General features: G+C 45.0%; 1 protein-coding gene across 1 annotated transcript in view; it reads right to left on the bottom strand.

Moving 5' to 3' along the window:
• Usp3 (ubiquitin specific peptidase 3) overlaps positions 1 to 21,940 on the bottom strand; it is a 78,391-nt gene extending 56,451 nt beyond the window's left edge. The window contains exon 1 of the mRNA XM_042687839.1: positions 21,556 to 21,940. Within this exon, the coding sequence (XP_042543773.1) occupies positions 21,556 to 21,646 (91 nt within the window). The 5' untranslated portion in view covers positions 21,647 to 21,940. The remainder of the gene's footprint in view (positions 1 to 21,555) is intronic.
• Between the last annotated feature and the right edge of the window lie 5,570 nt (positions 21,941 to 27,510).

Raw genomic sequence — 27,510 nt, 5'->3', positions numbered from 1 at the left:
TGAATTCAAGCCCCGGAACTGGCAAAAAAATTAAAATTAAAAAAATTATTCATGGGGCTGAGCACCAGTGGCTTATGCCTGTAATCCTAGCTATTCAGGAGGCTGAGATCTGAGGAACATGGTTTGAGGCCTGCAGGGGAGGAAAGTCCACGCAACTCTTACCTCCAATTAATCACAGAAGAAGCTGATAGTGGAGGTATGGCACAAGTGGTAGAGTGCTACCCTGGAGCAAAAGAGTCTCAAAGACAGTGCCCAGGCCCAGAAACAAAACAAAAATCACTCATGGATGCTACACTATTAGGGTAATAAGTATTGTAAAATAGACAATCTCCCAAAAATTATAAAGGAGAAATAAATAAAGGAGAATAATAAAGGAGAAAATACTAACTTTACTGTAGGTTAACCTAGCAAGTGTTATCAAAATTAACAACACCAAAAACAAGACAAACTAACATCATACACCTCTTGATATCCTGCCCTAAGGAGGCCTAACATTACTCAAGTGATAGTTCCACCAAAAAACAAACAAAACTGAAATCATCAAGAAAACACAGAAAAAACTTGAACTGAGTTTTTAAAAGCAGTTTAAAAATAAGCTGGATCTGGTGGTTCACACCTGTAATCTTAGTTACCTTGGAGGCAAAAATTGAGTGGATAATCAGCTTAAGGGCAACCTGAAAATAGTGGGATCACCACCTTCGACCAATAAAAAGCTGGGTGTGACAGTATATATACCTGCCATCCCAGCAGAAAAGAGTAAACAGGAAGATCAAGGTCCATTCAAGCAGAAGGCCTCCAAGTTTTAAGCCCCAGGGAAGGAAGGATGGATGGAAAAGAAGGAAAAATGGAAGTATAAAAGGAAGGAAAAAAAAAAGAAGGAAGGAAAAAGGGAAGGAAGGAAAAAAGGGAAAGAAGAAACTATTTCAGATAAAAGATTAAAATAACAACAATGGAATGTAACACATGATTCTGGATTAGATCCAGGGTAGTGTGAAGAATTCTTAAATAGAAAGCGGGAAATGTCAGACACCACTGGGTCACACCTGTAATCTTAGCTACTCAAGAGGCTGAGATCTGAGGGTCCTAGATCAAAGTCAGTTTGGGCAGCAAACTACACCAGCACCCTGCTGTAAAATCTGTTTGTTTGTTTGTTTTGCCAGTCCTGGGGCTTGAACTCAGGGCCTAGGCACTGTCCCTGAGCTTCTTTTGCTCAAGGCTAGCACTCTACCACTTGAGCCACAGCACCACTTCTGGCTTTTTCTGTTTATGTGGTACTGAGGAATCAAAGCCAGGGCTTCATGCATGCTAGGCAAGCACTCTACCACTAAGCCACATTCTCAGCCTGTAAAATCTTTGTAACAATTGACAAATCTAGGTAAAGAGAATATGAAAATTCAGCTGAGTGCCATAGCTCACATCTATAATCCTCCTACCTATAGAGGAAGCTAAGATCTGAGGATCAAAATTCAAAGCTAGCCCAGGCAGGAAAGTCCATGAGACTCTTATCTCCAATTAACCACCAAAAAAGTAGAGGGCTAGGTTCACAACCCCAGGACTGGCAAAAATAAAAATACAAAATAAAAACACAAGAAGAGGACATGGAAATATACACTAGTCTTAGCAATGTTTCTTTAAGTATGAAATTATAAGCAGGACACCAGTGGTACACTATAATCCTAGCTACTAAGAGGCTGAGATCTTAGTATGGCAATTCAAAGCCAGCCCAGGCAGGGAAGTCCTAAGACTCTAGTCTCCAGGTAATCACCAGAAAACTGGAAATGGCACTGTGGCTCCAAGTGGTATAGCTCTATTCCTGGGCGAAAAAGCTCAGGGACAGCACCCAGGCCCTGAATTCAAGACCTACAACCCACTGCCCCCCTCCCCCCCAATCCCCCACCCTACCAAAAAAAAAGGTATGAACTTATATAAAAAGCAAAACTTTTTGTTAAGGCTAAAACACAGAACCAACATTCAGAATCTATATACCTGTAATCTTAGTTACTTTGGAGGCAAAAATTGAGTGGATAATCTATATACCTGGTACTAACTTTAACTTCCCTTCACTAATGAATGATGAAAATTACTGCAATAAAAACACTGCAAGATATTAACTACTCTTATAACTGTTTCTTTGGGTGCATATCCAAAGCCTACCTTGGGACTTAGCTTCTCAAAACCACGTTCTCTCTCTCCACTCACTACACTGTCTTGTTCTATTAATCAGGGAAGACACGGGTATGAACTTTTGCTCAAATAGATTCGTGCAAAATTTCTCTTCTGTGATTTAACGCTGAATAACTAATGAGATTCATTTCTGCTTGTTAGGCAAGTGCTCCACAGCTTGGAGCCATACATCCAGCACCTTTTGTGTTGGTTTTTATGTAGAGTCTCACAGGAGTCTTTTAGTCTCACTGCCACCATGCTCAGCTTCCTTGCTGAGCTAGGGGGTCTCACTAACATTTTGCCCAGGCTCAAGCCACAATCCTCTGCCATCTCTGCCTTCTATGCACATTACAGTCACTAGTCCAAGACTTTCAGATCCACTTTTTTTTGGGGGGGGGTCCAGTCATGGGGCCTGAACTCTGGGCCTGGGCGCTGTCCCTCAGCTCTTCAGCTCAAGGCTAGCGCTCTACCACTTGAGCCACAGCGCCACTTCCGGCTTTTTTCTCTTTGCTTATGTGGTGCTGAGGAATCGAACCCAGGGCCTCATGCATGCAAGGCAAACGCTCTACCGCTGAGCCACCTTCCCAGCCCCTCAGATCCATTTTTTCAAATTTACTTTATTGTTATTAGAGGTGAGAGGGGTTACATTTACATGCATCAAGTAATGAGTACGTTTCCTTTCGTACAGTGTCATCTGTTCCCTCATTCTCTCCACCCCCAAGTTGTATAGTTCACGTTCATCAATGTCCAGTGAGCTCCACTGCTGCACTTTATCAGTCTTTGTCCTCAGATTCTGTGCCCTACCCCTCCCCCTCCCCCAGATATGCATATCCAGATACATTTTTTCAATTGAACACGGGGCTCTGTCCATGCTAAGCAAGTGCTCTACCACTGAACTACATCCCCCAATCCTAAAATTCATTTTTCTTGTTGTTGCTGGTCATGAGGCATGAACTCAGGGCCTACATGCTATCCCTGAGCTCTTTTGCTCAAGGCTAGCGCTCTACCATTTTGAACCACAGCTCCACTACCAGTTTTCTGGTGGTTAATGGGAGATAAAAAAAAATGTCACAGACTTTTCTGCCTGGGCTGGCTTTGAACCACCATCCTCAGATCTCAGACTTTTGCATAGCTAGGATTGTAGACAAGAGCCACAGGTGCCCAGCCCTAAGAAACATTTCTGACAGGGCAAGCTAGATTTACAATGACACATATTTTTAACAGAATACCAAGCTAAACATCCCTAAAATCCTACTAAGCTGAATATAAAGGGATAAAGTAGACATAGACCCACAAGACGAAGAGAACAGACAGATGAGGTGACCAAGGAAGGTGAAAGACTTCAGCAGGTGTGAGATTACAACAGTAATCTCAGGAGCATAAAGGGAGTTCCCTCAAGTGCCAGCTGAGAAGACTGCAGACGGGAACAGGAGATGAACAGAGGGACAGAGTGGGCAGAAAGGGTCGGCACAGGACTGCACACAAGGAGTCCAAGGACCATGAGGACAACTGAGTCAAGGAACATCCTTTACCCTCAGTTTTCAATCTAAATGGCCAAAGGAAGACTGGGAAGCTAAATGGTGCTTCACACAGACATTTCAGAATCCCCTGGTAGAGAAGGCTGCTGAGCTCCCACCCCAAAGGGAAGCCCTGTAAACAAGCCCTACTCACTGACAAAGTTCCATAGTGTTTCCCATTCAAATGAAGACATTAATAGACCAAGACAGACCATATAACCTGAGGAGGGTGGGGGATGGGGAGAAGGGTGGGTATGGGAGGATGAGGGTGGGAAGGGAGAGGAGGATGGGAAGGGAAGAGGGGAGGGGGGAGAAGAGAGGGGAGAAGGGAAAGGAGAGGGAGGGGAGGAGGAAAGGAGGGAGGAAATTGGAGATAAAACAACTTACTTGGCTAGCATGCACTAAGCCCTGGTTTCTATCTCCAACATTGAAAAAAGAAAACTAAGAGAAACCTGGAGGATATTACACACACACACACACACACACACACACACACACACACACACACACACACACACACACACACACACACACACACACACACACACACACACACGAAACATTAGAAACGTTTAAAAAAAAGGGGGGAGCGGGAGGAGGAATCATTTAAAAGGAATGGTCAGAAATGAGAAAGCACCTTAAAAATGAAATATATGATGATCACAATTCAATGAAAAGTGTAGGGAAAAAAAATCAAGGAAAGATTCTAGAAACTAGAACTAAAAACATAAGAAAATGAGAGGTTTCACCTAAGACATTTCGCAGTTAACAGGAGTTTCAGAAAGAAAAAATAAAGAACAGGGGCTGGGAAGGTGGCTCAGTGGTAGAGCGCTTGCCTTGAATGCATGAGGCCCTGGATTCGATTCCTCAGCACCACATAAGCAGAAAAAGTCAGACGTAGAACTGTGGCTCAAGCGGTAGAGCTGAAGAGCTTAGGGACAGTACCCAGGTCCAGAGTTCAGAGTTCAGGCCCCAGGCCCCACAATGGACAGGAAAGAAAGAAAAAAAGAAAAGGAAGAAAGAGAAAGGAAGGAAGGAAGGAAGGAAGGAAGGAAGGAAGGAAGGAAGGAAGGAAGGAAGGAAGGAAGGAAGGGAGGGAGGGAGGGAGGGAGGGAGGGAGGGAGGGAGGGAGGGAGGGAAGGAGGGAAGGAGGGAAGGAGGGAAGGAGGGAAGGAGGGAAGAAGGGAAGAAGGGAGGGAGGTTACAATACAGTTATAAAATTTAAAAAAGGGAGCTTACTATCAAATCTATAATGTAAACGGTTTAACTAAAGATGACTCTGTAAATTTCAGTACCCATCACAAAGTAAGAAAGAAATACCATGCGGAGACACACACAGAACACTAAGAATAAAAATACACTAAAAAATTGCATCAGAAAAGAATGTATGTTACTGAAAGCATGAATTAATCTTGATTAGATATAATAGTAACACTGATTCATGAAAGTGCCCAAACCATTCTTTTTTTTTTTTGGCCTGAACTCTGGGTCCTGGGCGCTGTCCCTCAGCTCTTCAGCTCAAGGCTAGCGTTCTACCATTTGAGCCAAGCACCACTTCGGGCTTTTTCTGCTCATGTGGTACTGAGGAATCAAACCCAAGGCCTCATTCATGCAAGGCAAGCATTCTACCACTGAGCCACCTTCCCAGCCCTTTTTTGTTTTTTTTTTTGGGGGGGTGAGTTGTGGGGCTTGTACTCAGGGCCTGAGTGCTGTCCCTGAGCTCTTTTTGGTCATGGCTAGCACACTACCACTTTGAGCCACAGCTCCACTTCCAGTTTTCTGGTGGCTAATTGGAGATAAGAATCTGCCCAGGCTGGCTTTGAGCCATGATCCTCAGATCTCAGCCTTCTGTGAGTCCCTAGGATTACAGGCGTGAGCCATGAGTGCCTGGCTGAAATGTTAGTATTTTGATTAGGGTTTTTGAGGGTCAATTGAAATTTCTAGGAAATAGACTTCTGTGATGGAGTGTTTCTCCCTGTGATAATTGAGAAGTAACATGTTAGAAAAATGTTCTAAAGTATTAGACATTGGGGCTGGGAAGGTGGCTCAGTGGTAGAGCACTTGCCTTGCATGCTTGAGGCCCTAGGTTCAATTCCTCAGCACCACATAAGCAGAAAAAAAAAAAGCCAGAAGTGGCGCTGTGGCTCAAGTGGTAGAGTGCTAGCTAGCCTTGAGCTGAAGAGCTGAGGGACAGCACCCAAGCCCAGAGTTCAGACCCCAATACTGGACCCCCCCCCAAAAAAAAGAGAGAAATAAAGCATTAGACATTAATAAAAAAAAAAAAAGAACTATACAATTTAGCAACAATGGGGCCAACTTTTGGTGGAACAACTTTTAATTTTAGCTTAGCTTCTTATGTGTGTTAAATAGATGCCAGAGCTCAACATTTATGCTATAAGAATGTATTTCTGAGAACTTCAGTGCACTAGTATAATTTTATGAATATAGTTTAAAATATATTTTTTCAGTTTGGGGAATATTATTAAAGATTTTAGAAAATGCAAGCCTGATTTGAAAATTATCCTAATTGTAAAAACTTGTATCCTTGACTTTGGTTAAGTTAACAGAATACAACAGCTATTAAAACTTAGATTTAAGCCAGGTGCTAGTGATTCATGCCTGTAATCCTAGCTACCCAGGAGGCTGAGAGCTGAGGATCAAGGTTCAAAGCCAGCCCAGGCAGAAAAGTCCTTGAGACTCTTTTTTTTTTTTGGTCAGTTGTGAGGCTTGAACTCGGCCCAGTCACTGTCCCTCAGCTCTTCAGCTCAAGGCTAGCGCTCTACCACTTGAGCCACAGCACCACTTCCGGTTTCTTTCTTTTTTGCTTATGTGGTGCTGAGGAATCGAACTCAGGGCCTCATGCATGCAAGGCAAGCACTCTACCACTGAGCCACCTTCCCACCCCCATCCTTGAGACTCTTATCTGCAATTAACCACCATAAAACTGGAAGTGGCATTATGGTTCAAATGGTAGAGCTCTAGCCTTAAGCTGAAGAGCTCAGGGACAGTGACTGGGCCGAGTTCAAGCCTCACAACTGACCAAAAAAAAAAAAAAACAAAACAAAACAAAAAACTTAGCTAATGAGGGCTGGGAAAGTGGCTCAGTGATAGAGTGCCTGCCTTGCATGCTTGAGGCCCTGGGTTCAACTCCTCAGCACCACATAAATAGAAAAAGCCAGAAGTGGTGCTGTGGCTCAAGTGATAAAGTGCTAGCCTTGAGCTGAGGGACAGCGCTAGGCCCAGAGTTCAAGCCCTCAATCAACAACAACAACAAAAAGTAGTTAATGGCCTGGTGCTGTTGGCTCACACCTGTAATCCTAGCTACTCGAGGCTGAGATCTGAGGATCGTGGTTCAAAGCCAGCCTGGAGAGGAAAGTCCATGAGACTCTTAAATTAATCACCAGAAAATTGGAGGTGGTGCTGTGGCTCAAATGGTAGAACACCAGCCTTGAGCTAAGAGCTCAGGGACAGTGTTCAGGCCCAGACTTCAAGCCCCATGACTGACCCCCACCCCACCCCCCAAAAAAAAGGAGCTAATGCTTTGGGAGTTTGCTGGTATCTTCAGAAATACTGAATATCTCCACTCCTTAGGCAACATATATGTATATTCCCAGTTTATGCTTATTTCTTCCTTTGTTTCTTCATGAATAACTCCACTAATTTTAAAAGAATAGTTTTCCATCCCAGCAGTAAATATAGTGTGTGTGAGATATTTTTCCACTTTGTGCTTAGTGCTAACTTTTACTATGTAATAACCATAAGAAACTAAAAATAATTGAATAATGCAGATATTAAACCTGTTGTTTTCTGAGGAAAGTCTGGTTGTAAGTGGCTTATAACCTCACAGTTTATTTTATTTTGTTATAGAACAGTGTGTTCTTAATGGAGACACAGGGCTTTTCCACTTGCTCTTGCTCTAAAGTAATAGTCCTATAGTGTTTACTTTTATGATTTATTTTTATGATTTGAGTTATACTTTTGAAGTACCATTGCAGTTTGTGGCTTGAATTGTTGGAAGAAAGATTGGATTGATCGGATCTTACTGTAATTAAATAAATGGAATCATTAGATGTCAGAATTTTGCATAAGTGGTTCTTGGCTTTTGTTTTCATTTACTCTGTAATTAGCTTCATAGAAGAGGTTATTTTGTAAACTCCTGGTAATATTTTCTGTAGCTCTTTGTGTCTGGCTTTCCTAAGGCAGAAGGGGCCTGTTTTGCTCTACTTTAGTATAATCTGCTTTGACTTTGGTGGCTTTGACTCCCCCTCCAGTCCTTACGTAGGGGCTGAGTTCCAATATTTGGTCTAAAGATTGATAGAGAAGACAGAGTGTGATGGGTTTTTTCAACAAAATAGGTCTAAACAATTCTGAATTTGTAGTAGAAGGAATAGCAATTGTTAGTTTATTAACAGTTTTAGAGAATATACCATTTTCACACATTTCTATATGTTGTTTCCATTTAATATTAAAAACAGATGTAAAAATCTATTTAAAAATAGAGTAAATCACATGAGCCACCAGGAAAACCAGCCTTATGGGTCAGAATTTGCTTCTGTGTGCGAAGTCAGCAGGACCAGATGCCCTCCTTTCTGGCTCCATGGGTATCTGGATCTGTTAACATATAGATGACAGATTTTGGCCAGCTTTGAGATTATGTTTGCTAGCAGAGGACACATGCTATTAGCTCTGCAAATTAGCTTCCAAGTCCAGGGAATTCAGTATCTGCCTAGCTCTAAATGATGAACCATTCTAATTTTTATGCCTTGTAATAGATTTTAGACATTTTTCCCCCCACCCTGCTGTGCTAGGCAAGGAACCCAGGGCCATCCATATACATGCTATGCAAACAACCCCCCAGCTTCATCCCAATCCTGACAGCTCTGTGCGTGTTCTTTAGTGTTCATGTGTGCCTGAGGCCCCAGGGCCCTGCAGCTGCACCTCCTCCTTCATCCCTCCCCCACTCCTCCATACTTGGGTTTAACCTCAGGGCCTGGAGCTGTCCCTGAGATTTTTGGCTTAAGGCTACTAACAACTATCTCAACATCCAGAGCAGCTAGGATTACAAGTGTGAGCTACCAGCCTTAGCCTTTTTTCTTTTTTGATTTTTTTTTTTTTTTTGTCATTCCTGAGGCTTGAACTCTGGGCCTGGGTGCTGTCCCTCAGCTCTTCAGCTCAAGGCTAGTGCTCTACCACTTGAGCCACAGGGCCACTTCTGGTTTTCTGGTGGTTTATGGGAGATAAGTGTTTCACAACTTTTCCTGCCAGGGTTGGCTTTGAACTGCGATCCTCAGATCTCAGCCTCCTGAGTAGCTAGGATTACAGGTGTGAGGTGCCCAGCTTAACAGCCTTTTTAAAAATAAAAAGCAGGGCTGGGAAGGTGGCTCAGTGGTAGAGCGCTTGCCTTGCATGCCTGAGGCCCTGGGTTCGATTCCTCAGCACCACATAAGCAAAAAAAGAAAAAAGCCGGAAGTGGCGCTGTGGCTTAAGTGGTAGAGCGCTAGCCTTGAGCTGAAGAGCTGAAGGACAGCGTCCAGGCCCAGAGTTCAGGCCCCACGACCGGACCCAAAAAATAAAAATAAAAAGCAGAAAAAGCAGAGTTCAGGCCCCACAACTGACAAAAAAGATTTTAGGGCAGATCAAGGCATGCAGATTTGTACAAACAGGGGTATCTTCAACCTAGCTAAAACAAAGAAAAAAGAAAAGGACAGAAAATCTACTCAAGAATGGAAAACAAGCTGTGTGCTGGTGGCTCACGCCTGTAATTCTAGCTACTCAGGAGGCTGAGATCTGAGGGTTGCAGTTCAAAGCCAGCCCAGGCAGGAAAGTCCTGAGACTCTTATCTCCAATAAACCACTAGAAAACTGGAGGTGGTGCTGTGGCTTAAGCAGTAGAGCGCTAGCCTTGAGCTGAAAGAGTGCAGGGACAGCGCCCAAGCCCAGAGTTCAAGCCCCACGACCAACCAAAAAAATAAAAAAGAATAGAAAACAGCACCTGACACCAGTGGCTTGTGCCTGTACACTCGGCTACTTAGGAGGTGACTGAAGTTTGAGGACAGAGGTTTAAAGCCAGAGCAGGCACAAATAACCAAAGGGGAAAAAAGAAAAAAAAAAAAACCAACATGGACTAGAGGTATGGCTCAAATGGCAAAGCACTAGCTGTGAGTGAAAAAGCTTGAGCCAAGAGCTTGAAAGAAAGAATGGAAAATGGCTCACTGATAAAGCTATTTGATTCCAAAGCAGAATATGGTCTTCATCCAGTTGAGTATGTCTTTTAGTTGGTGGTGGTGTGGTAGTGGTTGTCATAGGGCTGGGCCGAAGGCCTGGGCTCTGTCCCTGAGATTTTTTGCTCCAGGCTCGAGCTCCAGCACTTGGAGCCACAGACTACTTCTTATTCTCTGGTGGCTAATTGGAAATAAGAGTCTCAATTTTTCTTTCCTCAATTCTCAGCCTCCTGTGTTGCTAGGATTACAGGCATGAGCCACCAGTGCCAGGCTTTTGATTTTATCTTTTTAAAAATATAGGCAGATTTTTGTCTAAAAAAGATGGCCTAGGGCTGGGAAGGTGGCTCAGTGGTAGAGCGCTAGCCTTGCATGCCTGAGGCCCTGGGTTCAATTCCTCAGCACCACATAAGCAAAAAGAAAAAAGCCTGAAGTGGCGCTGTGGCTCAAGTGGTAGAGTGCTAGCCTTGAGCTGAAGAGCTGAGGGACAGCGCCCAGGCCCAGAGTTCAGGGGCCCCATGACCGGACCCAAAAAACAAAAACAAAACAAAAAAGATGGTCTATTTTTAGCCTTTGTATAGGTACATTCCTGTTTTTGTGACAAAAGGAAAACTTTAAAACTGTCCCCCCCCCCAAAAAAATGGCTATCAGAAGTATGTTTTGTTTTAGTATGAATTACTGTTACTGTATTTGTTTATTGTAAAGGTGAACATTTAGCATTCAGTGCAGTTTTCAACAAAAAGTAATTAAATTTTTTTTTTTTTTTGGGTCAGTCGTGGGGCTTGAACTCTGGGCCTGGGCACTGTCCCTCAGTTCTTCAGCTCAAGGTTAGCTCTCTACCACTTGAGCCACAGCACCACTTCCGGTTTTCTGGTGGTTTATTGGAGATAAGAGTCTCACAGTCTCTCCTGCCCAGGCTGGCTTCGAACCGCAATCCTCAGATCTCAGCCTCCTCAGTAGCTAGGATTACAGGCGTGAGCCACCAGCGCCCGGCCTCTATATATATATATATTTTTTTTTAAACAAATTTTAATTACTTTTTAAAAAATTTTAATTACTGCCAGCAGAGCTGGGCGCTGGTGGCTCACGCCTATAATCCTAGCTACTCAGGAGGCTGAGATCTGAGGATCACTGTTCGAAGCCAGCCCAGGCAGGAAAATCTGTGAGACTCTCTTATTTCCAATAAACCACTCAGAAAACCAGAAGTGGCACAGTTGCTCAAGTGGTAGAGCACTAGCCTTGAGCTGAAGAGCTGAGGGACAGCATTCATCATGCAGGTGCGTGCGTGCGTGTGCGTGTGTGTATGTGTGTGTAGTAGGGTTTTTATCTTTTTATCTTTAAAATTCTCCCCTCAAAGGGCCTTAAAAAAATTAAATTAGCTACCACTAAACTAATTATAAAACATCCAGTTAACACCAACACTTAGGACAACTACAAACTTTTATGTCTTTCACATTTATTTTCAAACATAGTTTTCAAAATACAACACTGACTTCCTAAACTCATTTGGATTTTATACATCTGTAAAAGCAGTGTTATCAGTGTTTCTTCAGAAGGGGAAATCTGTTTTAAGCTCTGCAACCGAAAGACTGCAATTAACTTTCACAGGCAATACAATTGGTAGATCTTAAAATATGACTAGTTGGCATCAACAAGGTACATTGCCTAAAAGCGGTTTTCAAAGAACCTCTGACCTAGCAGCAGCAAAAGCAAAATCCCTGCCTTTTGAACTTTCTCCCTCATCTACCCAACAAACCACCTCCAAGAACCTCCTGCACCAGCAACAATAAAAAAAGTGAGGAAAGGGACTCAACTGAAAGGAATTCTTTATCAAAGTGATTCTGTATTTCCAGTGACTTCCACAGTTCCTTGTATGTAGCTAATTCAATAAATGACTTGTAAAAAATAAATAAATATAAATATCAGGGTTGGGAATGTAGCTTAGTGGTAGAGTGCTTGCCTAGCATGCATGAAGCTCTGGGTTCGGTTCCTCAGCACCACTTAAGCAGAAGCAGAAGTGATGCTGTGGGCTTAAGTGGTAGAGCGCTAGCCCTGAGCAAAAGAAGCTCAGGGACAATGCCCAAAACCCAGGCCCAGAATTCAAGCCCCAGGACTGGCAAACAATAATAAACAAATAAGTAAGTATCAAAAGTTAAATTAAGGGGCTGGGAAGGTAGCTCAGTGGTAGAGTGCTTACCTTGCATGCATGAGGCCCTGGGTTCAATTCCTCAGTACCACATAAGCAGAAAAAGCTGGAAGTGGCACTGTGGCTCAAGTGGTAGAGCGCTAGCCTTGAGCTGAAGAGCCGAGGGCCAGTGCCCAAGCCCAGATTTCAGGCCCCACAACCAGCAAAAAAAAAAAAGTTAAATTAACTATACCCATAGCTATATTGAGGATACTAATTTACTATGTCCAAACAGTGAATTTCAGCCTACAAAAAAATTAGATGAGGGGCAGGAATGTGGCTTAGTGGTAAGAGTGCTTGCTTGCCTAGCATGCATGAAGCCCTAGTTCAATTCCTTAGTGCCACATAAACAGAAAAAGCTGGAAATGGCGCTGTGGCTCAAGTGCTAGCCTTGAACACAGAGAGGTGCAGGGACAGAGCCCAGGCTCTGAGTCTAAGCCCCAGAACAACAACAACAACAACAAAAATTAGATTAGTGTAATAACTAACATTCAAAGCAGCTTTCTTCCCAGTTATACTTCCAATTCGTGGTTCCAATTTGCCAGCACATTAATAAATTCCATCAAGGAAGTCAAATACCAAATTTTAAAACAAATAATTTTTCCCTTTAACAAGACTTTGATTTAGAATTTGCTAAATGAGATAAATTGGCTTATTAGTAGAGAATTAAGAGTTGTACAAAATGAAAACAGAAAAATGGCAACAAAATTATATGCTGAACATACAAAAACATAGATGTCTCAAAGAGTATACACATAAAAAATATTCTCTTTAAAAACAATTCCTGGGGCTGGGAAGATGGCTCAGTGGTAGAGCGCTTGCCTTGCATGCATGAGGCCCTGGGTTAGATTACCCAGTACCACATAAGAAAAAAAGCCAGAAGTGGCGCTATAGCTCAAGTGGTAGAGCGCTAGCCTTGAGCTGAAGAGCTGAGGGAGAGCGCCCAGGCCCAGAGTTCAGGCCCCACGACCGGACCCAAAAAAAAAAAATCCCTTAAACTGAGCACTGGTGCTCACACCTGTAATCCTTCCTGCTCAGGAGTCCAATTACAATCTCAAGATTGTAATTGGAAGCCAGCCAGAGAAGAAAGTCCATAAGACTCTCATCTCCAATTAACCACCAAAAAAAAAAAAAGCTGGAAGTAGAGCTGTGACTCAAGTGACAGAGCACTACTTTTGAGCAAAAAAGTTCAGGGACAATGCTCAGGGCCTGAGTTCAAGCCCAAGGTGCCAAAAGCACATGCATGCATGGGCATGTGTGCACGTGGTGTGTGTGCCTGCTTACAGACACAGACACACATACACACACACACACTCTCTCAACTAGATGTAACTGACTGATTATATCCAAGGTCTACTACCAAAGATAGCTAAGATCCTACCTTCAAAAATAAAAGCAGCTAACTTAACCTGGGAGCAATAGACCCAGCAGCGTAAATAAAGCCTGCCATATGGGCTATGCCACTGTCTAGTCTCTGGTATCTCTCTCTCTCTTATTTTTTTTTTTCTTGGTGGGTCATGGGGCCTGAACTCTGGGCCTGGGTGCTGTCCCTCAGCTCTTCAGCTCAAGGCCAGCGCTCTACCACTTGAGCCACTTCTGGCTTTTTCTGCTTATGTGGTGCTGAGGAATCGAACCCAGGGCCTCATTCCTACAAGGCAAGCGCTCTACCACTAAACGACTTTCCCAGCCCACTCATCTCTTTTACATAAAGTATTCTCAACTTTAAAGTGTTCTGGACAAGGCAAAGCTTTTCCTCACTAAAACCTTGGCTTGTCTCTCTGATCTAAACTTCCTTTTCAAGGTAAGTTGTATCTTATCATGAAAAATACCAGGATCTAGTTATCATTCACATCAAATGAGGTTTTCTTATAACATTTATCCTTAAAATTTTATGAATCATCTTGACCAAAGTTACAAAAATTTGTTAGCTAATTGTGGTGAACAGTGTTTAATTTGAAAATAAATTAAAATGTCATCTGTCAGAGAAAAATAAGAGAGTAAATGTTAAGATGTGGAATTTTAATTTTTCATGTGAAAAATCTTCCCAAGAAATTATCTCAAGCGTATTTCCAAACACCTTAAGTCCTTCAGGGCTTTTAAAGAGGGGCCAGCTCTAAGCCATGTAGTATTTGTGCTCAAGCTCTGGACTGTCTTTAATACCCCAGGTATCTTAAGCAACTCTTACTCTTTGTCTCAGTTTCATAATGTATAAAACAGGAAAAACCACAAGGATGGGTAGTTAATTAATTTAGTCAGGATTAAATGCTAGCTAGCCGCTTTGAAGTTACTTTACGTTGTTCTCAGTTCTCCTCCTACTCAGTAAATGAATAGATGAGAAAGCATCTGGAATGACCGGAGAGAATAGCATCTGCACACTCTCAGCCATGAAAAGATGGTCTCTATTTACAAGTTTCTAAGCCAAAGTTCACTCACTAATCCCTAAAAATTTCAAGATATCACTACATTGCACAACTTTTTAGGTGAATTCCCTTTCAGCCTCAGATATCTACCCACACCTACATTCCAAAACAGAATACTACATGGAAATCTCTGAGCATCTTGAAAGGTCTTGCTACAAGGCAAGAGTAGGTAAGATAAACAAGCTGCTACTGTTCATGCTGTTCTCAGCATGCTACACTGTCAGTCAAGGTAAGCTTCATCACAAGTATGCCCTCCCAAAAGTACCGGCCCCCACTGAGAATCTATCAAAGCACTTCCTTATAAGCCATCTGTCCAGGAAAGCTCTACTGAACACCTAAAATGCAGTTGCTCTCCTATCTGAGAGGAGCTGGATAAGCATTAAACACTAAACCAGACTGCTCAGTATACAGGCTCCACTTCAAACACTCAAGAAACCATCTACTAGATCCATCCCCATACTCAGGCTGAACACAAACCTCTACATATCTACATAGTTAAGAAACGGAGTTTAATCAGAGACAACTTTATTTTTTCTTCAGAGAAGGGAAAAGTACATTTAGAAAACCACACAAGGCTCAAAGAAGAGGAAATGATCAAAAAGAAAAAAAGAAGATTAAGGCGAAACAGGCATGTAAATTATTCCTGATGGAAGTGGGACTCAATTAAATTTTAAAACCGGAATTTAAATTACTCGCTGAGCTACAAACACTATGAAAGCATAAGTATTTCTAAATCTATTCTGAAGGACCCAAAACCAATCTTTTCTTTTCCAATAGAGAAGGAAATTGCATAAATTTCAATGAGGAAAAAGTAGGATGGTGTAAAGCCTAAGGCTAATGGTGTAAAAGCAAAGAATGATGAGAAGGAATGGTTTTGTGGATAAATGAAAAATTGAAAAACAAATGAAAGAACTAATTCCTACCTAATCCCCATCCTTTCTTCTGCTTAGTCCATGAGAGGCATTCTTAATATATAATATACTACTTGGAAAATAACCGCTGATCATCAGAACAGAATGGGAGTCTCAGGCCTTGGACTGAATGAAGCCTCTTCAAACACACACAGAGCACATTTTAAGATCCAGGTCTCTCACATCTACTGCTAATTAAATATTCCGACTGTGGGAACAGGATGAGGCTGCTTAAAGATTGAGGACTAGGGCCCACAACACGAGAAAGACAGCTCCATTTGATTTGAGCTTTACAACCACTCGAAAAGCTTAAATCCTTTAGAAAAGAACATAAAGTTCAAATACCAATCTTCAGAATTTATGTTAAGTAAGATGTGTCCACTGATTTTTTTTTAAACTACTCTATCCTCATTTACACCTAATACATCCACTCAATGTCAAAAGAATACAAATTCATTGTGGTAGCAAGATTGTAAGTGGTCATTTGCTGGCAATCCAGCTCAAGTTTACTGGCTAAAATACAGAGAATGAGGACTAGTAGTGGAGTTGGGAGGTGGCTTGTCACTTAATTTGCATTTATTTTCCACGTGAAGTCAGAGACACATCCTAGCCACCGTCTAACTTGAAGCTCATTCATTAAGCACCTTTTACTGAGTGTCTCATTACACTTAATAGATCACAGAATGTCATTTAAAAACTGTAAATGCATTTGACCTAATGAACAAAAGGATCTTATTTAAAACCAAATCCACTGGACTAACTAGTCTTCTTTAAATGTAAGTGGTAAGAGAAAATACAGTACAAAATAGCCCACCACTTCACTCCATCATCAAGGTGATTTCTTACCTTTATCACAAATTCATTGTTGCATTACAAATTTATTACCAATAATCTAGCATCTCAGCCTACTGAACAGATCTTTAAAAGACAAAGTTTACCTCAAGTATCTATCCCCACACAAATGTAGAACATTTATCTGATCTAAACTCACTTTTTACAAATAGAATAATACCAGGGGGCCAGGGTGTATTGAGACTTGAAAGAAGTGCCCTCAAGTCAGAAAAAAATTAATCAGGGAAAAAAATTCTCATGCCTTTGCTATTTAAAACAGTCCCAGTTTAACTAGCTACTTAATGTAAACCCTTGAAGTCCAAATACTTAGTCTTTGGCTTTCCTTGGTTATGAAGACAGTTTCACTCAGTGCATTTTTTAAAGCAATGCTGTTTGTTTGCTTTTTCATGTTGTTGCTGTTCCCCAGTGTCCCCCTTCTTTTGCTCTACTATTTCGATTCTTTCATCCACAAAAATAAGGACTGCCCATGCTCTTGCTTCTGAAAATAACATCTGGTATGTGCAAGTAACAAAAAAGCTTGAGAGAATGCCCCAGTTTTTATTTAAAACTCTTATATTTTAACTAGAATGCCGTTAGCAATGATTAGACCAAAAAAATCAGTTTTTACCTTATTAGGAGATTGCTATTTTCAACATTTACCTTAAACCACAATGTGGATTTATCTTCTAACCAGTTTAGCTTCCTGTCTCTCCCCCAACTAGGTTAAACAGTAACTTTTTCAAGATTATGAGTTTTATTTTACTAAAACCCCATTTCCAAACCCCAAGTCTCTAGAAAGGAATACGAAATGTTGCCAGTTTTAAAGTAAGGCCTAACATGTTTTCTAATTTTTTAAGGCTATTTTGATAAAAGTTGGTGTCCTTGAACGAGTACCTTTTCAAAGAGTTCAGGGTATCCAGAAAGTCAAACTATTTTCATGAATGATATTAAAGTATTACTTTAAGGGCCAGTTGTCAGTGGCTCACACCTGTGATGAGATCTGAGCATCATAGTTGAAGATGTCCCCAGAGACTAAATATAGAAGCAAGATAGAGAATCCAGCTTGAGATGAACAATAATTGTGAAATAATATAAAATAGGGGCTGGGAAGGTGGCTCAGTGGTAGAGTGCTTGCCTTGCAATCATGACGCCCTGGGTTTGATTCCTCAGCACCGCATAAGCAGAAAAAGCTGGAAGTGACTCTGTGGCTCAAGTGGTAGAGCACTAGCCTTGAGCTAAAGAGTTGAGGGACAGCACCCAGGCCCAGAGTGCAGGCCCCATGACCAGAAGAAAAGAAAGAAAGGAAGGAAGGAAGGAAGGAAGGAAGGAAGGAAGGAAGGAAGGAAGGAAGGAAGGAAGGAAGGAAGGAAGAAGGAAGGAAGGAAGGAAGAAAGGAAGGAAGGAAAGAAGAAAGAAAGAAAGAAAGAAAAGAAAGAAAGAAAGAAAGAAAGAAAGAAAGGAAGAAGAAGGAAGGAAGGAAGGAAGGAAGGAAGGAAGGAAGGAAGGAAGGAAGGAAGGAAGGAAGGAAGGAAGGAAGGAAGGAAGGAAGGAAGGAAGGGAAGGAAGGAGGGAAGGAAGGAAGGAAGGAGAGAAAAAAAAAATAATGGCACTCTTCCCACTAAATTTTGATTTTGAAAACCATTTTATATGATCTCCATTATTTATATTATTAGAAAGCACTGGATCTATTGTTTCTTGTAAGTAAACTGATACTTATCTTTAAATTTCCTCTATTTTATTTTCTAATATGGCAATATTAGTAGATGTAAGCCACACAATGGATATAAGCCACAAACGCCTGGGTTCTCAGAAATATTAAGACCTGTAAAGGAGTTCTGAAACCAAAGTCTGATTATCCAATTACATAACCCAATACACAGTGCCTTCCATAGATAAGACGCTCTAGTTAAGTCTGCAATATAATTACTTCTTACCCCCTTCCCCCCCTAATCTTGTTGAGTTCTATATCTCCTTGTAAAACATAATTCAGCATAAAGCCAGTCTGTTCTGGGCTCCATTTAATGGGCTTTAGATATTTAATTATTCAGAGTCCTCTTTACAAAGATGTTCTGACCTGTAATACACACCTGTTACTTGGATAACATATAGCAGTTTCTCAACTGTCAGAGAAAATTGCCTTGTTTATACCCTTAGCACCTGTATATGGAAAATCTCTCTCTCTCCCTCCCTCCATTTCCCCCTCTCTCCCACATAGAGTGAAAGTGACACTTCAAGTTAACAGTCCTTGTCCAAGTAAGTTCTACTCTCTAGCTGAGCCCTGATTTGGCCTTTCGCAACATGTTTGGCAGTGTCACTGGAGACAAAAGTGCAAACTCTCAAAAAAAAAAAAAGGGGGGGGGGCATTATTCTCATTGTCCACAGGCCAAAACAAGGATTCTCTTCCTCCCTTAATAACAAAGTAATCCAACGTGGGCTGGGAATGTGGCTCAGTGGTAAAGTACTTGCCTAGCATGCATGAAGTCCCAGGTTCAATTCCTCAGTATCACATAAACAGACAAAGCCAGAAGCAGCACTGTGACTCAAATGGTAAGCAAAGAAAGAAAGAAACCCAACTCATCATCAAGCACAATATTATTGAGTGCTACATTCATAGTCCCTATCAAAATATACATTTGAAAGGGCTGGGGGGCGGGGGGAAGGTAGGAAATGCCACAATGCATGACTTTCTAGGATGATGAACTAGTTAAGGACTCATAGATTTACTAATCACTTAATCACTGAAACAACAGCCAGGCAAGAACAAGATCAAGCTTAATATAAACAGTAGATATACCAACCACAGGTTAAAATGGGAGGCCCACATGAAATAAGTTCAAACTCAAGGGTGTGGACTAAGGAAACCCCACACAAAGCTAGCTACTGGTTGTAAAATTCAAGCAACTGTCAGAGGCCAACTTCGTTTCAGGATACCCTTTGGACAAAAATCACCACCTCCCTTAGGGCTAAACATTACTAGCTGACTCTTATCAGCACAAACCTCTCAGTTGTGCTCCTTTTTTTTTTTTTAACTTAGTAAATTCCTCCTTTTTTTTTTTTTTTTTTTTTTTTGGGTCGGTCATGGGGCCTGAACTCTAGGCCTGGACACTGTCCCCTCAGCTCTTCAGCTCAAGGCTAGTGCTCTACCACTTAAGCCATAGCGCCACTGAGCCACCTTCCCAGCCCATCCTCCTGATTTTCTGACCTCTATTCCACCATCAAGTGAAAGTCCTGACAGACAAGATATCTGCCATTGCATAATTATTGTCTTCTTTTAGATTCGTGTGCCCAGTGAAGCCATTTTTAAGCCTGATGTGATTTTACATCAAGAAAACCAGAAGCAGGCTGAGTGTTGTTCACTCTGTATTCCTGTAGCTTACTACAGATGAGCAACAGTAACGACCATGCCTTGCTTTTCCTTGTGTTCATTTTGGTCATGTCCCCCCCCCCCCAAAAAAAAAACTTTCTTGGAAGAAATAAAAATAATAAGCTACAATTGTAGCATTACAGCTATAGCAAACAACCAATTTATGACACAACTTGATTCACCTTATTTTTGTTCCAGGCTCAACATTCACGGCTGAAGATGTATTTAGGTAAAGAGTTCACGTACACCAGCTTCAGCAGCCTCACAAAAAGAACTGACCAGGCTTGGTGGATTCCTGTAATTCCAGTACTCACGGAAGCTGAGACAGGAAGATCACAAACTTGAGGTCAACCAGTGTCACTCAAGTTTTCCAAGCCAGTCTGAGCCAGATATATAAGGAGACCCTGCCTCAAAAACAAGCCCACAGAATTTCAATACTGGCCTGCAAAGCGAATTAACTGGTTAATGTTTAAAGGCTTGGAGGGAAAGGGTGGGGGGGAGGGAGTAGGAGAAACCGAGCTGACTTTACAAAGGCAAGCAAAAGACCCAACTTCTGAGAGCTCCAGGAAACGGCGATTATTATACTCCTTATCCTGGAGTAGATCTTCCTTTGTGGCTTTCTGTGTCTCTCCAATGGCACCCTCGCCCTTTAAGAAATAACCTGTCAGAAGTGTTCCTGCGTTCCCTAAAAGTACCATCTTCCCAGCTCGACCCACAATGGGGAAAAAAAAAAAAAGGTCACCCGGCTAAAGCAATAGCATCGCGGCTTTTATTATTTAGAAACTGAGTAAGATTTCTGAAGTACACAATTCAAATTTGACACTATCCCCCCCCAGGACACGAACACACACACACACACACACACACACACACACACACACACACACACACACACACACACACACACACACACCAGCTACCAGTGATCAGTTTAAATTTTAATAAACAAAGGCTGCAGCGGCGGCACCAGGGCCCTACCAGGAAGTAACCGGAGCAGGGCGGCCGGTGCGCGCCCCAGTCGCCCGATCAGACAATGAGGGGACCCCCCCCCAGGCTTCCAGGGGGGAGGGGGTGGGGGGAGGCACTGAGCTGGAGTTGAAACGCCTTAAGTTACTCCCACACCTGACATCAACCTCGGAACCGCGTCGGCGACACGACCCACTGGGCAATCCTCGTGAAATGTCCACCCTGCCCCAAAGCGGGTCCTGAAATGATCTCAGAAAAAAGATCAAACTCGAGCCGAGGCGTCTGCTCCAAAAGCAGCTGTTGGGCTCCGACCTCCGGGGCCCCGGGGTTCCCACTGCACCCGCCCCGGCTTCCGAGGGCCCTCCCGGGGGGCTCTGAGGGGGGGAGGAAGGCAGGCAGGCAGGGAACCGCAAGCCGGGCCGAGGCCCGCGGCCCGCGGCCGCCCCGGGGTCTCCGCGCCCGCGCCCGCGCGCCGCAGCCCAGACAAAGCTGCGTCCGCGCGCAGCGGCGCTCGCTCCGGCTCCGGGTCGAGAGGCCGGCGCAGGCTCGAGCGCCCGGCCGGGCCCCGCCGCACGTGTGGCCGCCCCCCCCCCCCGGGGGAGGTGGGGTGGGGGGCGAGCAGAGCCCCGGCGCCGCAGGGCGGAGCGAGGGGGCGCCGGCCTCGAGTCCCGGCCCGCCGGCGCGCTCGCGGGCCCCCCGCCGTCCCTCACGGGCCTCTCCAGCGCCGGCCCGGCCGTCGGGCCGCGGGAAACAAAGGAGCCGCATCCGCTCCCGCCCGCCTGCCTCGCCGCGTCCCCCCCCCCCCCCCCCCCCGCTCCTCCGCTTTCCTCTTCAAGCGCGCCGGACCCCGCTCGCTCGCCCTCGCCGCTCCCCGCGTCCGCGCGCGCGGCCCGCCCGCCCGCTCGCGGCCCTTCGACGGCAGGCCTGGCAGAGCCGGGGCCTCGGGTGCGCGGCCGGCCGGCTCCCGGGGACCGCACTCACCGCTGCAGCACCAGGACGACGGGGAGCCGTTGGGGAACTTGGCGGAGTCCGGAGCGATGCAGACGCTAGAGCTGAGGTGCGGACACTCCATGGCCACGAGTACGGCGGCAGGGAGGACCGAGGCTGCCGGGCGCAGGGCTTCCAGAGGCTCCGTCTGGGGTCGCTTCTCGCCGGGCTCTCGGGCAGACGGCGGCTAAGTCCCGAGCCTTTGCGTCAAAGAAAGCAAGGGCTTCCGGGCGCCGGGTTTTCCCGCCTGCCGTCTCCCGGCGCCCCGCTCCAGAGAACGTGTAATCCGGAACCGGGTTTTGCGTCCGTCTCTAGACTGGAGGCTTCCGCCTTCCCAAGGTGGCCCCGCCCCGCGCAGGCTCCGCCCCCTCGTAGGCCCCGCCCCTGGCCCCGCCCCGGGGAGGGCGGGGTCCCGGCGCGCGCGCGGAGCTCCGTGGAAGTCACTTTGCCAACTCGGTGGCCCCGCGGCTCATCCTGACCCGGGACCGGGGTGGGTACCCCAGCCGGGGGGGACACGCCTGCAGAGGAGACCGGCCCGGTGTAGTGTGTGGTGTTTGATTTCCCGCGAGAGGCTTCGTGGTAGAAAATCTGCCCCCTCCCCGCCTTCCTGCTTAAGGGGAGGGAAGGAAAATAAACGTCGGGACGGACTGGGCTGTGTGGCCACCCCCACTCTGCGCCGGGGTGAGGCCGGGGTGCGCGGCCAGCCGCGTGGGTCCCAGGGCACGGGTGGCTGCAAGTGTGCTCGCTCTGGAGCCGGGTCTGGGTCTTGAACTCGTGGCGGAGCCGGCACCCCCGGACGCGGGTGTGGACCCTGCCACGCGCGGCCTCCTCACCTCCCGCACGTCGGCGGACTTCTTCACGCCTCGCCCGCCGCTGCAAGAGAAGTCATGAGCTTGGGTCTGCGGAGCGCACCCCCCCCCCCACCCCGATGGAGGGGACCCGGCACCTGCTCGGCCCCCCCCCCAGCCGGGCGCTCTGCCCCGCACAGCACCTAACTTAAACCTCGCCACGCACTGCCCGCCGCGGCCACCGCGCCCTGTGCATCTCGGAGGAGAGGGATCGCCCGAGTCTGCCAGCTGCCAATCCCCGCGGATTGTGGATCCCGGGCTCCCCATGTGTTTTTTTTGTTTGTTTGTTTGTTTGTTTGGCCTCCGGGCGCCACTGGGGTCCGGCTTACACCCCAGAGGGCCCGGTGATCTCACCGGGGCACGGCCTTGCGGGTGTCTATTAGACTATTAGGACACACATAGCCTCCAAATTGGGGCTCCTCGAACATTCAGGAAAAGGAGTCACGGGCAGAAGGCCAGCAAAGGGGGTGGGGTGGGGTGGAGATACTGATGTCGCCATCTAGTGAGTGGGGACCAGAGGAGGGTGGTCAGGAAATGATTAACTGGGCAGAGCTGGGTAGTGGTTAGAGCCTGGCTTCTATTTGCCCTACCCTTCCCCTGTGCAGTCCAGGGTCACCCCCTTAGGCGCTCTTCTCTGTGGACTCCACCCCACTATCTAATGGTGTCCACCTCCCTAGGACACCGCTGCCCAGAGTGCTTTGCATTCCTCAATCCAACACACACACACACACACACACACACATCCATGGCTTACCAAATTTATTTGATCGCTGTTGGACCAAAGATTGGATCTGTTCCTGCAGTGGTGAGCAGTGAACTGCACCGGGAGGCAGGCACAGACACCTTAACCCTTGCCAACCTGAGCAAGTGTTTCTAGTCCTCCCAAGCCTTTATCTTCATCTAAAAACTAGAAAAGTAACAGAAGATGTGAGAATTTACATCACACTGTAGGTACTTGAGAAATCATAGGTGTTTTGTGTGTGTGTGTGTCAGTGTCAGTACTGGGCTTGAACTCAGAACCTAAGCACTGCCCCTTTTCATTCCAGGTTACTCCTCTACCACCTGAGCCACACCTCCACTTCCTGATATATATATATATATATATATATATATATATATATATATATATGGTTAATTAATTGGAGATAAGAGTCTCCCAGACTTTCCTGCCCTGACTAGCTTCCAACTGCAGATCTCAACCTCCTGAATAGAAGGGATTACAGATATCGGCCCAGCTTCTGTTTTTCATTTAAGTAACACCAGGTGAGGGCTGCTACCCTGGGAAAAGCGAGGAGGATTAACCGTACAATCTGACCTTTGTTCAAGCTGTTCCACCCTTCTCCTCTAACCTTAAAAGTCTGGCTTAATCAGACCTCTTTCTCCTCTGGACACCTTCCCACTTAGTATCTAGTCCCTCACTGAGCCAAGGAGCATGCGTACTACAACTCTTTCCTACCGGGTAACTTTTTTCCCACCCTCTTATGAACTGTTTGCTAATCTCCTAAACCTCCATTTGAACATCACTTCCTTCTTCCGGCCTTTCTTGATCCTGCTCCACCCTGCCCTCTACTTACCTCCGTAGCTGTAAAGGGATGTGTCACACCCTAGACTTCCCCCGCAAAGCTGACTTTCAAATGTGCCTTAGAGAACATTCTTCGTGTATGTAATTATTTGTTTAATGTCTGTCTTCCCCTTGGAAGGCCCTAATGGTAGCAAACAAGTCTGCCTGGTTTCCTAGGGTCCAGTAAATAAGCATTCCGTAGGTGAGTGAGGATCCAGCAGTGATTTAGCACTGAAGAAGAGACGCTTACAAAAGTGGCCCAGTATATGCCAGGTGTTTAACCCCTTGGAAATAATCTCTACATTTTCTTTCAGTTCTGAGTTCATGTTTTAAAAAGATCGGGGGGGGGGGGGGCAGCTGGTGGCGGCTGGGAAGGTGGCTCAGTGGTAGAGTGCTTGCCTCCCATGCATGAGGCCCTGGGTTCGATTCCTCAGCACCACATAAGCAGAAAAAACTGGAAGTGGCGCTGTGGCTCAAGTGGTAGAGTGCTAGCCTTGAGCCCAAGAGCTGAGGGACAGAACCCAGGCCCAGAGTTCAGGCTCCATGGCCAAATAAATAAAAAGATTGGGAATGTGAAAGTAACTTGTAAGGTGTAAGCTACTTAAAAAAATAATATTTTTAATATATGTGTGTGTGTGTGTGTGTGTATCTTCTTTCCTTCACCTTAATTTAAAAAGCCTCTTGGAACAGGGGTCTTCATTTAGTGGCTCCTGATGGCAGAAATCCCTGACTCTCAGCAGTCAAACCAAAGAAGTTGAGCTCTCCTGGGCTTTAGACACTGCCCTAACACAGCAAGTGTTCATAGCAAAGTGGTGGGGGGGGGGGGGCGGGGGGGGAGGGGTAGATGAGAGCTGGGGGGAAAAAGAAAAAACAAGTAGATGTGTCAAAAGCAGGCAGAGCACGGCACAGGCTAGGAATCTGTCTTTTCAGTAGCTTCCTTCTGCAGCTGCATTTAATACAACGATCGCTTTTTTTGTTCTTGGCCAGCATCGCTCTAGCCCCAAGGAACCCCAGCTAACCAAACCAGCCCACCCTGATTGGTGATGCACCTGGCCCCAGCTCTCGAGCCCTGCCAAAACCTCAGCAGGGCCTCACACATGTGGGTCTGTTTTGGGGTTTTTGTTGTTGTTTTATCTTTGTTTTTCTTTGAAGTGTGCATTTCTTTTTCCCACTAGGGAGAAAGGCACAATTTTAATAATACCAGTTTTCAAAAGTGGTTTTTCTAAAGTGTGTCCACATTCAGGTGGGAGGAGGTGGGAAAGGGAAGGCCAGGAAAGGTCTCAAGGTTACTATGACCTTTCTAAACAAGACTTGAGACTTTTCACTGAAATCTGTAGTCCTTGAGCAAGAATTATAGCCTTACCATCCCTTATTTGGGTAAGGCTAGCTGGAAATACCCACCAAGCTGGTTTAATTATTTACCAGCTACTTTTTTCCCTTGGAACAAAGATTCCTGGGCGGGGAGGTGACAACAGCAACTAAGAGGAGTAATATTGTCCAAGAAGCTTTGTATTCTTTACCTGTAACCTCTTTGTATAACTACTTAATAATAGCAACAAAGTTTCCAGGAGAGACTTGTAACTTTGGTGTGGCACTGGGGAGCAGCCTCTCAGGGACTCCTGCCTGGCAGAATTTTCCTGGCAGTATTTATTTGAAAATTCTTTGTTGACTTGTTTATCTATTGCCAGTCTCCTGGGTGAGAACATGGCCTTGCCAGTGCTATAGCCTTGCCCAATTCCCAATTCTTGGAATTCAGCCTGCTATGTGGCAAGGCCTCTGTAACTGTTCAATGAATGAATAGGATAATTGGGGTATAGTCTTCTCACAAAGACTCTGAGTTCAATCCCAACACCAGAAAAAGAGGAGGGAATAGGGGTAGGCAGAGACTCCAGCAAGCCCTCGCCCTCCCTCACTTTCCCACTCCTTTCCCTGCTAAGAATTCTTCACTGGCTCCCATCTGATAGAATAAAAACTCAAACATGGGTGTTTGAGTCACCAGTCTTCATCCTTTAACTTAAGCTTCTTGGTGTGTGTGTGTGAGGGGGTGGAGGGAGAGAGAGAGAGAGGAAGAGAGAGAGAGAGTGCTTACATTAGGACTTGAACTCAGGCCCTAGCATTCTCTCTTGGCTTTTTTCCTCTAGGCTGGTATTCTACTTCCACCCTTTAATTGGAGATAAAAGTCTCAGAGACATTTCTGCCTGGGCTGGCTTTGTACCAGGATCTTCATATCTCAGCCTGCTGAGGAGCTAGGATTACAGTTACAAACCACTACCAGATTTCTTCTTTAATCACTCTGGGGTTAATATTACCATCTCCATTTTACAAAAGAAAGGGACTAAAGGTAAAGGAGATTAAATTGCACATGTAATTGTGTGTAAGAAGGCAAAGTTCACCCCTCCAACCTGTGATCATCTAAATGATTACACAATATTTTATGGGGAAGCTTAAGATACTAAAGATGAGGAACCACAGAACACTGAGACTTCTGGGTAATTAGAGAATCATTCCTGAATAATTGCTGTATCATCCACATCTTATTTTGCATTGCTTTCACCTATTTTTATTTGTTTAAACCAGTCCTGGGGCTTGAACTCAGAGCCTGGGCACTGTCCCTGAGCACTTTTGCTCACTCTACCACTTTGAGCCACAGCTCCACTTCCAGTTTTTTGTTTATTGTTTTATTTTCAAGTGGTTAATGAGAGTATGAGTCCCAAGGAGACTTTTCTTGCCTGGGCTGGCTTCAAATCATGATCCTCAGATTTCAGCCTCCTGAGTAGTTAGGATTACAAGCCACCAGCGCCCACTTTTTCCTCCCACAGGATCTCACTACGTGGAACCTCTGCCTCCCAGGCACTGGGATTATTGCTTTTCCTTTTATCTCGTGGGGGGGGGGGTGTGGGTGGGTGGGTGTAGGTGTAGGTGTAGGAGATAAGAAGGTTTCCTCCGGTAAAGACAAACTTTGCAGATAAAGTGTGACCAGATTATGCAAAATAATGAGGTTTTAACACCTAACAACCCTCCAGCTGTGAAGAAGTCCCCATTCGCTCAAGCCTCTTTTCATGTGTAAAAATCAGGGGGTTAGCCTAGGGCCAAGCTGGCTCACTCTTGAAATTGTCCCTACCCTGGAGGCTGAGACCTAGACCTGAAGGTTAGTAATTCTAAGATTCCATCTCCAGTTAACCAGCAAAAAGCCAGGCTGCTGCCCGATTCACGCCTGTAATCCTAGCTACTCTCGAGGCTGACATCTGAGGATCTCAGTTTGAAACCAGCGTGGGCAGGAAAGTCTGTGAGACTCATTATTTCCAATTAACCAGAAAAGGCCGAAAGTGGAGCTGTAGCTCAAGTGGTAGAGTGCTAGCCTTGCACCGAAATAAAATAAAATAAAGCTCAGGAACAGCACCCAGGCTGAGATCAAGCCCCTGGACCGGCAAAAAGATACAAATCATAAAAAGCCAGGCTGAAGGTGTTGACCATATGGTAGAGTACCAGTCATGATCAAGCATATTATTGGGGGTTGAACTAAATGATCATGAAGGCACT

The sequence above is a fragment of the Dipodomys spectabilis genome, unplaced genomic scaffold, assembly GCF_019054845.1.
Source record: "Dipodomys spectabilis isolate Male_0828 unplaced genomic scaffold, ASM1905484v1 ptg000108l, whole genome shotgun sequence".
NCBI classification, from domain to species: domain Eukaryota; kingdom Metazoa; phylum Chordata; class Mammalia; order Rodentia; family Heteromyidae; genus Dipodomys; species Dipodomys spectabilis.
Note: the sequence above shows the minus strand (reverse complement) of the source record. Positions and strands in the feature narration are given on the sequence as shown.